Consider the following 16,539-nt stretch of genomic DNA (forward strand, 5'->3'; position numbering starts at 1 on the left):
ATACAATGTATATAGAAAATTTTACTCATCATGTGGGTCTAATTTGATGAATTGTCACGAAGTAAACACACCCATGTAGCCCTCTATGCAGGTCAAGAAACAGAAGAGTACCTGCACTCCTAGAAGCCTCCCTTTGCCTCTTCTCAAGTCGCTTTCCCAACCCTTCTTCCCAAAAGGTAACCACTAAGCAGAAAGCTGACTTCTACCCAGAAATAAACCCACGTGCCTATGGTCAATTAATCTACGACAAAGGAGGCATGAACGTACAATGGAGAAAAGACAGTCTCCTCAATAAGTGCTGCTGGGAAAACTGGACAGCTACATGCAAAACAATGAAATTAGAACATTCTCTGACACCATACACAAAAATAAACTCAAAATGGATTAAAAACCTAAATGTAAAACTGGATACTGTAAAACTCTTAGAGAAAAACATAGGCAGAACACTCTTTGACATAAATTGCAGCAGTATCTTTTTGGACCCAACTCCTAGAGTAATCAAAATAAAAACAAAAATAAACAAATGGGACCTAATGAAATTTCAAAGCTTTTGCACAGCAAAGGAAACCATAAACAAAACAAAAAGGCAACCCAAAAAATGGGAGAAAATATTTGCAAACGATGCGACCGACAGGGGATGAACCTCCAAAATAAACAGAGCTCATGCAGTTCAATATCAAAAAAACAAACAACCCAGTCAAAAGATGGTCAGAAGATCTAAATAGACATTTCTCCAAAAAAGACATACAGATGGCCAAAAAGCACATGAAAAGAGGCTCAACATCGCTAATTATTAGAGAAATGCAAATTAAAACTACAATGAAGTATCACCTCATACTGGTCAGAATGGCCATCATCAAAGTCTACAGACAGGGACTTCCCTGGCAGTCCAGTGGTTAAGACTCTGTGCTTCCACTGCAGGGGGTGCGAGTTCAATCCCCAGTTGGGGAACTAAGATCCCACATGCCATGCGGCGCAGCCAAAAAAAAAAAAAATGTCTACAAGCAGTAAATGCTGGAGAGGGTGTGGAGAAAAGGGAACCCTCCTACACAGTTGGTGGGAATGTAAATTGGTGCAGCCACTATGGAGAACAGTATGGAGGTTCCTTACAAAACTGAAAATAGAGCTGCCATATGATCCAGCGATCCCAATCCTGGGCATAAATCCAGAGGAAACTATAATTTGAAAAGATACATGCACCCCAAGTGTTCATCGCATCACTGTTTACAGTAGCCAAGACATGGAAACAACCTAAATCTCCGTCGACAGATGAATGGATAAAGAATATGTGGTACGTGTATACAGTGGAATATTAGCCGTAAAAAGAATGAAATAATACCATTTGCAGCAACATGGATGGACCTAGAGATCATCATACTAAGTGAAGGAAGCCAGACAGAGAAAGACAAATACCATATGATATCACTTATACGTGGAATCTTTAAAAATTATACAGATGAGCTTATTTACAAAACAGAAACAGACTCACAGACTTAGAAAATAAATATATGGTTACCAAAGGGGAAAGGTGGGGGGAGGGATAAATTAGGAAGTTGGGGTTAACATATACAAGATAGATAATCAACAAGGACCTACTGTGTAGCACAGGGAATTCTACTCAGTACTCTGTAATAACCTACATGGCAAAAGAATGTGAAAAAGAATAGATGTATGTACATGTATAACTGATTCACTTTGCTGTACACCTGAAACTAGCTCAACATTGCAAATCAACTATTCTCCAATAAAAATTAAATTTAAAAAAGAAAGCTGACTTCTAACATCACAGATTAATTTTTCCTGGTCTTTAAAAAGTTGATATAAATGGAATCAGAGGTCTAGCTTCTTTCACTGAACATTATATTTGTGAGAGTTATCCATGTTGTGACTTGTAGCAAACTTTGTTCTTTAGCATTGCTGTGTAATGTAATATTCCATTGTATGAATATACCACAATGAATTGACACATTCTTCTCTTGATTAATACTTAGGTTTTTTCCAGATTGGGATTAAAAATAATGCTGCTGAAAATATCCTCGTACATGCCTTTTAGTATACGTATATATATATGCAGTTCTGTTACACCTATACTCGGGTAGAATTGCTGGTCACAGGAAATGCCTATGTTTAGCTTTAGTAGAAACTGCAAAAGTCATTATACCACTTTACACTCCCACAAGCAGTGTATAAGAGTTCCAGTTGCCCCACATCCTTGCCAACACTTGCTGTTACTTTCAGTATTACAGTGGGTGTGTGTAGTAGTGTCTCATTTTAGTTTGAATTTGCATTTCCTGATGGCTAATGAGCTTGACTTCCTTTTCGTGTTTTTAGTGACCATTTTGGTGTGTGTGTGTGTGTGTGTGTGTGTCAAGTGACCATGCAAGTCTTTTGGCTGATTATAAAAATTGAGTTGTATTTATCCTTTTGGTCCCTGTTCAGACCTTCCTGTATCTCCATGCTTCCACGTGGGATCATTTTCATTGGGTCTGAAATGCTACCTTTAGTATTTTCTTTAGAGTGGATCTACTAGTGAAAAATACCCTCATTTTTGTTTTGTCATAAAATGTCTTTCTTTTACCTTCACCTTTGTGTTTGGAAGACTAGGTCAGTGGTTTCTTTCCTCCCACTTTGAGGTTACCACCCCTTTGTCTCTGGCTTCCATTATTTCTGTTGAGATGCCAGCTGTTCTTGTTATTGTTGCTCCTTTAAATTCATCCGATTTTTGGTTTTTCGTTTGTTTCTAACTGCTTTTTAAGGTTTTCACTTTGACTTTGATGTTCAGCAGTTTTAACATGCTTAGTTGAGGTTTTCTTCGTATTTATCCTACTTGGGCTTTAGTTTGATATTTTAGCAGTTTGGGAAAATTCTTAGACTTTATCACTTTAAGTATTGGTTCCGACCCATTCTTCTTCTTCTCTTCTCTCTCTCTCCAATTTCACTTTGCTGTAAGTCTCTCGTGCTTTTTTGTTTCTCCGTTTTCTTCTGACTTGCCTTCTGCTTAGTACTAATAATCTTTGTAGCAATTTCTATTCTATTAAACCCATCTGTTGATTTCTTAATGGCCCTTATTGTATTTTTCAGTTCTGGAATTTTCATTTGAGGTTTTAGAATAGTTTCCAGTCTCTGATAACTTCTCTATCTTGTCATAATTTCTTAAACATATTAATTATGAATATTTTTAACATCTTTATTGGAGTATAATTGCTTTACAATGGTGTGTTAGTTTCTGCTTTATAACAAAGTGAATCAGCTATACATACACACACATCCCCATATCTCCTCCCTCTTGTGTCTCCCTCCTACCCTCCCTATCCTACCCCTCTAGGTGGTCACAAAGCACCGAGCTGATCTCCCTGTGCTATGCAGCTGCTTCCCACTAGCTAGCTATTTTACGTTTGGTAGTGTATATATGTCCATGCCACTCTCTCACTTTGTCCCAGCTTACCCTTCCCCCTCCCCGTGTCCTCAAGTCCATTCTCTACATCTGCATCTTTATTCCTGCCCTGCCACTAGGTTCATCAGTACCGTTTTTTTAGATTCCATATATATGCTTTAGCATACGGTATTTGTTTTTCTCTTTCTGACTTACTTCACTCTGTACAACGGACTCTAGGTCCATCCACCTCACTGCAAATAACTCAATTTTGTTTCTCTTTATGGCTGAGTAATATTCCAGTGGATATATGTGCCACATCTTCTTTATCCATTCATCTGTCAGTGGACACTTAGGTTGTTTCCATGTCCTGGCTATTGTAAATAGTGCTGCAGTGGACATTGTGGTACATGACTCTTTTTGAATTATGGTTTCTTCAGGGTAATTATGAATATTTTTAAGTCCATGTGAGATAATTACAATATCTCTATTTCCTATGGGTATATTTTAAGTCTTGGATTTAGATTATTTTTTTGTTTTTGTTGTTGGCCTGCCATGTTATTTTTAATTAAATGTCAGATGCTTATATTAAAAAAAAAAGAAGGCTTCCCTGGTGGTGCAGTGGTTGAGGGTCCACCTGCCCATGCAGGGGACACGGGTTCGTGCCCCGGTCCAGGAAGATCCCACATGCCATGGAGCGGCTGGGCCCGTGAGCCATGGCCGCTGAGCCTGCGCGTCCGGAGCCTGTGCTCCGCAACAGGAGAGGCCACAACAGTGAGAGGCCCGCATGCAGCAAAGAAAAAAAAAAAGAGAGAGTTACTTTGAGTCTCTGGATGAGTTCTCTTTCTCCAGGAAGATTTTACTTTTGTTTATGGCAGGTAAATGGGTTAGATATAGATTGAATTGATCCAGTTATAACTTGAGTTGGTTGAAATGTGTACTTCAGCCTTTATGAGGGATTATCTATTTCTGGTCACCCTTCCTCCCAGTGTCTAGTCTTCGGGGTTCCCACCAGAAAGCTTTGGCTGTCTCCAGGACCATTATAGGGCCACAGTATCAATATTTGCTCCCACACCCACCAGATTTGAGAGACTGCTGAAAGCTGTGTTCATGTTCCATGATACTGTACCCAGTATCATATGGGCATATGTCTCAAGGGGAAGAGCAGCTTCAGAATTTTCTCTTAGGACTTTTCTTCTCTTTAAGATCTTGGCCCGAAAGTACTGACTGCTTTCTTTGGTAGATCTCTGATGCCTTTAAGCAGGTGTTTGTCCAGTTGCTCTTGGCAGAAATATTGAACCAAAACAAACTAATCTGCCATTGTCAGCATGGAAATCCTCTTTTTTGCTTTTTAATGCCTTTTTAAGGGAAGTTAAAAAGCACGAGAAATCAGAATTGTACTCTCTTTTTCATTTTAAATGCTCATTGACCCCTGAGGGTGAAGCTAATATATTGTCCTTAAATAAGTCTATGCACATCTGGCCTTTGAATTCTGGTAGAGTTTTTGGGATACATATGAGAAAGTGTGAAATCTATTATGAGTTTGTTCTATAGTTAAGAACCAGAGCAACTAAGGAAGATGTACAGATGGCCAATAAGCACATGAAAAGATGCTCTACATCATTAGTCATCATGAAAACGCAAATCAAAATCACAAAGGTGTACCACTTCACACCCACTGGGATGACTAGAATCAAAAAGTTATAATAAAAATTGAAGTTAATGATAATAACAAACATTGGTGAGGGTGTGGAGAAATTGGAACTTTCATACACTGCTGGTGGGAATGTAAAATGGTGCAATCACTTTGGAATACAGTCTGGCAGTTCCTCAAATAATTAAACACAAAGTTACCATATGACCCAGCAACTCTACTCCTATAGACCCAAGAGAAATAAAAATATATTCATAGGAACTTCCCTGGTGGTGCAGTGGTTAAGAATCCACCTGCCAATGCAGGAGACATGGGTTTGAGCCCTGGTCTGGGAAGATCCCACATGCTGCAGAGCAGCTAAGCCCATGTGCCACAGCTACTGAGCCTGCACTGTACAGCCCGTGAGCCACAACTACTGAAGCTCACGTGCCTAGAGCCCGTGCTCCGCAACAAGAGAAGCCACTGCAATGAGAAGCCCACGCACCACAACCAAGAGTAGCCCCTGCTCGCCACAGCTAGAGAAAGCCCACGTGCAGCAACGAAGACCCAATGCAGCCAAATTAAAAAAAAAAAAAATCACACACAAATGTTTGTAGAAGCACTATTCACAGTAGCCAGAAGGTGGAAACAGCCCAAATTTTCATCAGCTGATGAATGGATAAGCAAAATGTAGTATATCCATACAATGGAATATTATTTGACCATGAAATGAAATGAAGGACTGATGCATGCTACAAGATAGATGAGTGTTGAAAATGTTATGCTAAGTGAAAGAAACCAGTCACAAAAGACCACACATTATATGGTTTCATTCATACAGAAGTCCAGGATAGGGAAATCTATAGAGACAGAAAGTAGTTAGTGGTTGCTTAGGACTGGGTGGGGGAGGGGGGTAGAGGAATGAGAGCTAAAGTGTGCAGGGTTTCTTTTTGAAGTGATGAAAACGTACTAAATGTGACTCTGGTGATGAAACGTACTAAAAGTAGATATCTGCGAATCTGCTTTTGGAGAAACATTGAAAATATTTTCTCCCATTCTGAGGTTTGTCTTTTCATCTTGTTTATGGTTTCCTTTGTTGTGCAAAAGCTTTGAAGTTTCATTAGGTCCCATTTGTTTATTTTTGTTTTTATTTCCATTTCTGTAGGAGGTGGGTCAAAAAGGATCTTGCTACGATTTATGTCAAAGAGTGTTCTGCCTAGGTTTTCCTCTAAGAGTTTTATAGTGTCTGGCCTTACATTTAGGTCTTTAGTCCATTTTAAGTTTATTTTTGTGTGTGGTGTTAAGGAGTGTTCTAATTTCATACTTTTACATGTAGCTGTCCAGTTTTCCCAGCACCACTTATTGAAGAGACTGTCTTTTCTCTCTTGTATTTTCTTGCCTCCTTAGGGAACTCTACTCAGTTCTCTATGGTGACCTAAACGGGAAGGAAATCCAAAAAAAGAGGGGATATATGTATATGTATAGCTGATTCACTTTGCTGTACCGCAGAAACTAACACAACATTGTAAAGCAACTATACTCCAACTAAAAAAGAAAGAGTTTAGAGACAAACAGTTCTCAATTTGAATCCAAGCATGACCACTTACTAGCTGTATGACATTGGGAAAGCTATTTAACCTCATCTTTCTCATCTGGAAAGTGGGTATAAACTAGAACCAACTGATAAGGATTAAATGTGATCATATATGTAAAGTGCGTGGTGTTGGGGACATCATAATTGTTCAGTAATAACTGTGATAATAAAATTATTGTTAACAAAAAAGAAACATTGAATTGTACACTTTAAATTGTGAATTGTATGGTATGCGAATTATGTCTCAATAAAGCTGTTACAATAAAGGACCAAAGCAATATTTATGATAGCACCTGGGGAGAGAAGGTGACAGATGTGGGTACAAGCTCACGGTGATGACGATCTCTCTCATTTTCACTCTCTTCATTAACAGTTTGCTGACGCAGACGTACAGAATGGACTTGAGGACATGGGGAGGGGGAAGGGTAAGCTGGGACGAAGTGAGAGAGTGGCATGGACATATATACACTACCAAGTGTAAAATAGATAGCTAGTGGGAAGCAGCCGCATAGCACAGGGAGATCAGCTCGGTGCTTTGTGACCACCTAGAGGGGTGGGATAGGGAGGGTGGGAAGAAGACGCAAGAGGGAGGGGATATGGGGATATATGTATACGTATAGCTGATTCACTTTGTTATAAAGCAGAAATTAACACACCACTGTAAAGCAATTATACTCCAATAAAGATGTTAAAAAAAAAAAGTTTGCTGACCAGTTGTCAGGGCCTGGGGTGGAATTAAAGCAGAACCCTGGGTCCTGTAATACATGGTCAAAGGTAACTCAAGTAAGAGTAAGTCATGGAATCCAGCAAGAGCAGTGATCTGGATAACTGACCAGGAAGATAACACTGCTGAGATAATCCAGACTTGTCTTAATCCTGGCTGGGCCCAACATCCTGAAGCAGGACTTACCGTCCTTAGTTATTCCTGTGGTCAGAAAGTACTGCACTGTTCCTAAATCTCCCTGCTTTGCAAGCCTCTCATGTACCTAGAAGAGGTTTTTTTTAGAGTGTAAACTTAAATCTCAAAGACCTTTTCTAATTTGGATCCTATTTCTCTGGAAGTGCTGGAAACACGTGCAACTTCTTGATTGAGAAAGGCACATAAAGCAGATGTATTTGCATAGGAAGCCCATAACCCCAGAAGTCACCATCTGGGAAGGGGCTTTGAGAGTTCTCATGGCTCACTTCAGTCGTGTCTGTGAGAGATTTGGAGCTTCAATTACTCATTCAGTGGTTAAAAAAAAAAGGGCAGGTCACAGATTGTACAATTTTTAATTCATTTATTCAACAGACGTATCAGTTACCAACTTTGTGCCAGTCACTGTGCTAGGTGCTGTAATAAAAATCTGTATGAAACAGTAGCTACCTCTAGGAGATTGCACTAAACCAAAGGTACTAAGTGAGGAAAGAGACGTATGCATTAAGTGACTGTGAGTTCCCAGTAGAGTGGCAGTTAACTGAGCTTAGAAGAGTCTTGGAAGCATTTAGCACAACTGAATAAATATAGTTGAATAAAGGCCGAGAAAAGGCATCATTGAGGCGGTAACACTTTAACTGAACCTTGAAGAACAAGTAGGGTTTATCCAGGCAGACGAAGAGGAGAGGAAGGCTGGTGGCAGAGAAACAAATGAGTTAGGACCCTGTGGTAAGAGCCATTATGAGAGTTAACAAGGGACAGAGCCAGAAAGGGAGGAAGAAATGAACTTAGAGCAGTACTTTTCAGACTTTAATGGTCATACATTAAAGCCTGAGAAAAATGGAAAATCGTGTTAAAATAGAGATTCTGACTCAGAATCTCAGGGTCTAAGCTAGAGCACTTCATTGACCCCCAGTCAATGTCAGTGCTTCTGATCCATGAGCCACACTGAGTAACGAGAGCTTAGAGATCTATTTGAGTGGGATGGGAGAGGAAAGTGAAAAGCCCTAGTTAACATGTAAATTTCTGGATAGAATGATCTGGACTGATGGTGTTGTGAGCTGCTAGAGGGAATGTAAGAGGAGATTTTCAAGGAAATATAAGTTTTGTTCTGTGCTTTGTTTTGTTTTGAGGCACCTGTAAAGATATCTTGGAAGAGAAATCTGGTAGGAAGGAGAAAAATAAAACCATGGTTCCTGAGTAGAAGAGAAAGATGTACCTATGAATGAAATTGAGAAGGGACTGCAAGAAAAGTGAGAGGATGATTAGGAGAAAATGATACGATCACTTCCACAGAAGAAGTTTCAAGAAAGTGGGAATGAACAATGTCAAATGTTGCAGAGAGATGAGGAAGGAGCAAGACTAGAATCCAGACTGCAAGGAGTTGAGGATTCGAAAACGAGTGTTTCGATTAGTGGTAAGAGGGTTGAGGAAAGTGTGAAAGAGAGTGTGGCAGTAGACAGAAAGGAGTGCCAGGTAAAGGGAAGGGTCCTCGCTCACCCTTTTTTTTTCTTCCTCTTTCCTTTCTCCTTCCCCCTTCCTTCCCTCCCTCCCTCTCTCCCCTCCCTCCTTCCTTCCCTCCCTCCTTTCTTCCTTTTAGCATTATTATTATATCAATAGAAATTTTCCTACATACAAAAAATTGAGAGGGTATTATAATGAATGCTAGGATAAGCCACAGAGAAAGTGCTTGCCTTGTCCTACAAATAGAATTCCCCTCCGAAGACGAATCCTGAGGAATAAAATGTTCTCCACCACTTAACACAAACATTAGGGTCTTGAAGTCAGGTCAGGAAATTAGCAAATTCATTCCTAATAACAATTAATTTCTCTGTGAAATAGGAAGAGTTCCTTTGGAAGGAGTTCGTTTGGCTGGAATTGCATGGGAAGAAGCTTTGTAAGCGTGGCAGGGGTTTGGAATATTGCCAAAGCCTTCCTTTTAGCTTTACCCAAAGTGATGTCTTACCTTCTAATAAAAGATAGAAACAGCAAAATGCCCTCCGACCTCGCCCCTCCACTCCACACACTCACATAGGAAATGAGAATATGAAAAGTAGCAGGGTACAAAATTAATGCACAGAAATCTCTTGGGTTCCTATACACTAATGATGAAAAATCTGAAAGGGAAATTAAGGAAACACTCGCATTTACCATTGCAACAAAAGGAAAAAAATACCTAGAAATAGGGCTTCCCTGGTGGCGCAGTGGTTGAGAGTCCGCCTGCCGATGCAGGGGACACGGGTTCGTGCCCCGGTCCGGGAAGATCCCACGTGCCGCGGAGCGGCTGGGCCCGTGAGCCATGGCCTCTGAGCCTGTGCGTCCGGAGCCTGTGCTCCACAACGTGAGAGGCCACAACAGTGAGAGGCCCGCGTACCGCAAAAAAAACCCCAAAACCTAGGAATAAACCTACCTAGGGAGATAAAGACCTGTATGCAGAAAACTATAAGACACTGATGAAAGAAATTAAAGATGATACAAACAGATGGAGAGATATACCATGTTCTTGGACTGAAGGAATCAACATTGTGAAAATGACTGTACTACCCAAAGCAATCTACAGGTTCAGTGCAATCCCTATCAAACTACCAATGGTATTTTTCACAGAACTAGAACAAAAAATTTCACAATTTGTAGGAAACATAAAAGACCCCGAATAGACAAAGCAATCTTGAGAAAGAGAAACGGAGCTGGAGGAATCAGGCTCTCTGACTTCAGACTGTATTACAAAGCTATAGTAATCAAGACAGTATGGTACTGGCACAAAAACAGAAATATAGATCAATGGAACAGGATAGAAAGCCCAGAGATAAACCCACACACATATAGTCAACTTATCTTTGGTAAAGGAGGCAAGAATACACAATGGAGAAAAAAGAGCCTCTTCAATAAGTGGCACTGGGAAAACTGGACAGCTACATGTAAAAGAATGAAATTAGAACACTTCCAAACACCATACACAAAAATAAGCTCAAAATGGATTAAAGACCTAAATGTAAGGCCAGACACTATAAAACTTGTAGAGGAAAATCTAGTCAGAACACTCTGTGACATAAATCACAGCAAGATCCTTTTTGACCCACCTCCTAGAAAAATGGAATAAAAACAAAAATAAATGGGACCTAATGAAACTTAAAAGCTTTTGCACAGCAAAGGAAACCATAAACAAGACCAAAAGACAACCCTCAGAATGGGAGAAAATATTTGCAAATGAAGCAACTGACAGAGGATTAATCTCCAAAATATACAAGCAGCTCATGCAGCTCAATATCAAAAAAACAAACAACCCAATCCAAAAATGGGCAGATGTCCTAAATAGACATTTGTCCAAAGAAGATATACAGACTGCCAACAAACACATGAAAGGATGCTCAACATCTCTAATCATTAGAGAAATGCAAATCAAAACTACAACGAGACATCATCTCACACCAACCAGAATGGCCATCATCAAAAAATGTACAAACAGTAAATGCTGGAGAAGGTGTGGAGAAAAGGGAACCCTCTTGCACTGTTGGTGGGAATGTAAATTGATACAGCCACTATGGAGAACAGTATGGAGGTCCCTTAAAAAACTAAATATAGAACTACCATATGACCCAGCAATCCCACTCCTGGGCATATACCCTGAGAAAACCATAATTCAAAAAGAGTCATGTACCACAATGTTCATTGCAGCACTATTTACAATAGCCAGGACATGGAAACAACCTGAAGTCCAGCGACAGATGAATGGATAAAGATGTGGCACATATATACAATGGAGTATTACTCAGCCATAAAAAGAAACAAAATTAACTTATTTGTAGTGTGTTGGATGGACCTGGAGTCTGTCATACAGAGTGATGTAAGTCAAAAAGAGAAAAACCAATACTGTATGCTAACATATATATATGGAATCTAAAAAAAAAAAGGTTCTGATGAATCTAGGGACAGGACAGGAATAAAGACGCAGACATAGGGAATGGACTTGAGGAGGTGGGGAGGGGGAAGGGTAAGCCGTGACAAAGTGAGAGCGTGGCATGGACATACATACACTACCAGATGTAAAATAGATAGCTAGTGGGAAGCAGCCGCATAGCACAGGGAGATCAGCTCGGTGCTTTGTGACCACCTAGAGGGGTGGGACAGGAAGGGTGGGAGGGAGATGCAAGAGAGAGGAGATATGGGGATGTGTGTATATGTATAGCTGATTCACTTTGTTATAAAGCAGAAAGTAACACACCATTGTAAAGCAATTATACCCCAGTAAAGATGTTTAGAAAAAAAGATTATTAGGGGCTGTTAGACTTCTATGACATGCCACTTAAAAGGTCAGGACCACCAACGGATCCCCTGTTGTGTTGACTGTGGGAAGAGAAGGTTGGGAAATGATGTCAGGAACTTTTCTCCATTTAAGTCTGAATAAGTAGATATTTGCATAAATATCATCCTAGCCATTCATTAGATAACAGCTTAACTCTAGAGGTAGAAATATACATTCCAAGCATTTTGTTCAAGCTTCTTGTCTCCCAAGTATATCTCTCTTCCTGGCCCCTTTCTAGGGGAGCAGGGAGCACCCAACGTTGGGAATTATAATTGAAGTTAGTGATTTCACAGTCATTTCTTTGCATTCTCAGAAGGCCTTAGCAGTTAATTCCTACTAAGCAGCAATTGGGTAATAATTGGCTAACTCTCTTGATAGAGAAAAAAACCATAATTTGGAAATAATTGACCTAACGAGAAAAATGGATAGATGGTTAAAAAATGGTTTGGGCCATTGCATTGTTAAAAGTAATAAGTAACTTGGAGATGAAGTACCGTAAATATAACAGTGTAAATACTGCATGTGTATGAATACATAATTTATATGATAATTTACACTTAGCTCATATTCTACATTTGAAGTTATTTTTCTTGTAGTAGAAAAAACTGAAGGACTAAAAGAAAAGGATCCAATACTAGATTCTTAAGGTCTGTAGAAATGTGTAACCATACATATAAAAGTATATCACCTGGGATAAACCATAATGGAAAAGAATATAAAAAAGAATGTATACGTATAACTGAGTCACTTTGCTGTACAGCAGAAATTAACAGAACATTGTAAATCAACTGTATTTCAATAAAAACAGTGTATCAGCAATATGTACTGCTTTATAATGCTCCATTGAACTAGCCTCTCAGAAAGAATAATTCAGTCCAATTACTTCCCAGGCTACTCCTGTGATAGTATTTCTATCTTTTAAATTTGATTAGTACATGGCAGTCTTTCCAGAGAATGAGATCGATGATTTAAGTCAGTGCCAAAAGACTATGAGAGGAGTTGATGCTTTGAGTAAAGCTGAGCTTCTCCCAGGCAACTAACTACCCAAGCTTCCGAGTTTTTATGCCCATCAAATGTAGATGTCTTCCATTGATTCAGAACTTAAATAAGAAAATGAACCCTTTATTCCCATGCATTTTAAATTATAAGTAAAAACAATTTTGTTATATGTACGTTGGAGGTGGGCATGGAAGGTATTATCTCAATTTTATGGGCAAGAAAACAGAACCCAGCCAGACTCCGGGTTCCTCCCTGCTCCAATATTTGGAGGTCGTGGCAGCCTGCAGTAAGTGATTGTATTTCAGATTCGACCACACAGTCTGTGCTCATGGGTTGGAAGTACATTTTTTAGATAATAGAACTCACAGCCAGCAGTGTCATGCTCTGAAACATAGTACCATGATCCATTCAAATGAGCCACATCTTGTCCCCTAACACTGCTGCTCGGTATAAACCGGGTAAACCCATTAGCCGTCAGCCATTTTACGAAATAAACAGCTAGAGTTGAGACCTCTTGAAACATTAAGGCCTTTTAGACCAAGACAGATTGACTCAGTAACAGTGAGGTTCTCATTTCTTCAGCACTGTATGGAATTTAAGAATATAACTGAAGAGCAAAGAAAAGTGAGCAATCTGTAGTCAGTATATAAATTTAAAAGGTCCTGCAGATAGAGAGGAACTCATGAACAATTTATTATTGAGTGCTTTCTGTTTCAGTTTCTACACTGGTATATGTTGAGGGTATCAAGGAGAAATATCAGACATGGTCACTCATGACTCCTCAGGAGCTTGTAAGCTGATTGAGGAAACAAAACGCGCCATGTAAAGGACTCCACATATTCAGACAGAGCAGATGGGGTCTGAAAGGTGTTTTAGTCTCAGTTGACCCTGAAGCAGACCCTGAGACAAGCATTTGAGTGCATGTCTGTCTGGAGGAAGGTATAAGAAGTGTGGGAGAAGGGAAGTGAGACAGGGAAGGGAAGGCGGCCAATAAAGGTGACAACGTTACTAGACAACGGTCACCATGGGTGACTAGAAAGTAATCTTATGAGGAAACACCGGTAAACAGTATAGAACACACACCTCCGAGTTATTCTACCCAAACGGTAGGGGAACTGGGCTCCTTATATTCCAGCTCTTCTCAGGGCTAGGATTGGGGTGTTGAAGGGCTCTCCCAGGGGTATTAATTCCTGGGCACTTCAGCCTGCCCAGCACCTGGGCACAGCAAGCTTCTGCAACCCTGGGAAAAGCCCTCAGGTGCAGTGAGCAGACGCTGATAGCTGGAAGCCAGCCGTGCACATGAAACAGAGGGGTCCAAGGAATATGGGTAGAGGACTACCAGCGGCCATCACAGTAGGATTCTTGGTGTAGGTGAGACTTGAGAGCGCTCTTTCTCTTCTCTCCTCAGGTCTCTTCATGGTCCTCTCCCTATTGTCCATCGTGTATGGAGCCTTGCGCTGTAACATCCTCGCCATCAAGATCAAATACGATGAATATGATGTCAAAGTGAAGCCCCTGGCCTATGTCTGTATCTTCCTCTGGAGGAGCTTTGAGATTGCCACTCGAGTCATTGTCCTGGTCCTCTTTACCTCTGTTCTGAAGACCTGGGTGGTGGTAGACATACTCCTCAACTTCCTCAGCTTCCTCTTCTACCCCTGGATCCTCTTCTGGTGCAGTGGCTCCCCCTTCCCTGAGAACATCGAGAAGGCCCTCAGTCGGGTGGGCACCACCATCGTGCTGTGCTTCCTCACCTTACTCTACGCCGGGATCAACATGTTCTGCTGGTCAGCGGTACAGCTGAAAATCAACAACCCCGACCTCATCAGCAAGTCCCAGAACTGGTACCAGCTGCTGGTGTACTACATGTTGAGATTCATCGAGAACGCCTTCCTCCTCCTCATGTGGTATCTTTACAAGACTGACATCTACATGTATGTGTGCGCACCCCTGCTGATCCTGCAGTTGCTCATCGGGTACTGCACGGCCATTCTATTCATGATCGTGTTCTATCAGTTCTTCCACCCTTGCAAAAAGCTCTTTTCCTCTAGCGTTTCTGAAAGCTTTCAGGAGTGGCTAAAGTGTGCTTGCTGTGACTGCAGGCGGCGGAAATCCTCCGAGTCTGCAGAAAAGACGGATCTAAGGTCATCCGCAGACAGAGAGGAAACCCCTTCTAGCAGTAAAATAAGTTCTATGCCCAGCCAGATCTTGAATGCCGATGAGCTCTTTTCTGCTTAATGGGACCTGAGTCTCTTGAGGCACAGATGTATTGTTTGCTGGGTTGATCCCTGTTCTTCGTACAAGTGATGGGCCCTGCGCAGTTAACAAAGCAGGAAGTTATCTCAACTCCTTGTGAGTCTCTCCCCTTCGGAGAGCTCTTGGGTGGGCATGTGGGAACCATGGAGAGAAGCCAGGGAAACCCCTGAGTGTTGCAGGGGCAGCCTAAGGCACCACCATTCACAGCTGACCATGTTCTCCCAGACGTTACTGGCCTTTTCATTGACAAAGTACCCATGATATCTGAGTTGGGCTGGTTAGATCCATCAGGTAGAATGAGGGCAGGGGCTTACTTGTTTTCTAGTTTTCTGGACTGCTGGTCTAGGTAGCCTAATGTTTTATTATCCCTGAACGTAGTTTTCACCCAAGAGTTATCTGATGACCACAGATGGTTACTGGGGTTTTGCCATCAGCCACAACAGTCCTGTCAGAGTTTTCAGAGAGGGCTGTTCAAGTTTGGTTTTTGAATAGACAGATGTTCCATTTTCATCTCATTAGGGCTCTTTGTACACAACCAACTGTAGCAGCCTTGGAGACTTTATTCTCAAGGATCCATGGATTCAAAGTTGAATTCTAAATTTGGTTATGGAAGCCCTAGAATTTTAGAAAAGTTGTGTTCCTTCAATATGTTGAAGAAATTCTGGATCAAGAAGGTTGTTAAAATATCAAAGTGATTGTAGGCTTTTATAAGCAGAGTTCTTACCTTCTTGTGATGGTTTAAGATGAATCTGCTAGAAGGTAGGCTTAACCTCATCAAGGTTCAGTCCTGTCTTACAGTTCTGGGAAATTTCTAGTAGAATTTGCTAGGATTTGCCTTCTTAGGAAAGAAGAAAATAAAACCCATAGTCTTTACTCCACCTCTTCCTTGCCTGTCAGGAAAGTTTTAGACAAGAGTTACCTTGGTTAACCTAAGTTCTTCTAGAAAACACAGACATTTCTCACCTAGCATATGTATATAGGCCATTTTAATTTTCATTATTTGAAGGAAAAGGGTTCCCCACCTTCAGTTAGATGTTGACTTCAGAAACTTTTAAATTTTGGAAACAGCTAACATGACCAGAAGATTTTTATCTTTAATTGAATGCATTTTGATTTGGTATGATTATGAGTTAATTTGAATGAGAACTTCAATTTTATCCTCCTACACTCTCCTATCTTCAGTATAATTTCTCCTTTGACCTGGAACCATATTTCTTTCATAAAAGGATTTGTAGAATATCCTCAGTTGTCTTGGAAAAATGCCTAGATCTAGTACCATTATTTCTACCATAAAAACCTTGATAATGAAACACCTGGGAGCAGGTGACGTCACTGACGAGGCTGGACATTGCAGGTCGATCAGGGTTGACAGTCTTAGGACTCATAATGGCTGAACTTTCTGACCCATCGAGTTTCTAACAGCTAGTTTGTCAGGGGATAGGTTAAAATGGTGAGTTTGAGTAGGAGT

General features: G+C 40.6%; 1 protein-coding gene across 1 annotated transcript in view; it reads left to right on the forward strand.

Annotated features, from left to right (window-relative positions):
- XK (X-linked Kx blood group antigen, Kell and VPS13A binding protein) overlaps positions 1–15,053 on the forward strand; it is a 51,914-nt gene extending 36,861 nt beyond the window's left edge. The window contains exon 3 of the mRNA XM_065901243.1: positions 14,227–15,053. Within this exon, the coding sequence (XP_065757315.1) occupies positions 14,227–15,053 (827 nt within the window). The remainder of the gene's footprint in view (positions 1–14,226) is intronic.
- The last annotated feature ends 1,486 nt before the right edge of the window (positions 15,054–16,539 follow it).

The sequence above is a fragment of the Phocoena phocoena genome, chromosome X, assembly GCF_963924675.1.
Source record: "Phocoena phocoena chromosome X, mPhoPho1.1, whole genome shotgun sequence".
Lineage (NCBI taxonomy): Eukaryota > Metazoa > Chordata > Mammalia > Artiodactyla > Phocoenidae > Phocoena > Phocoena phocoena.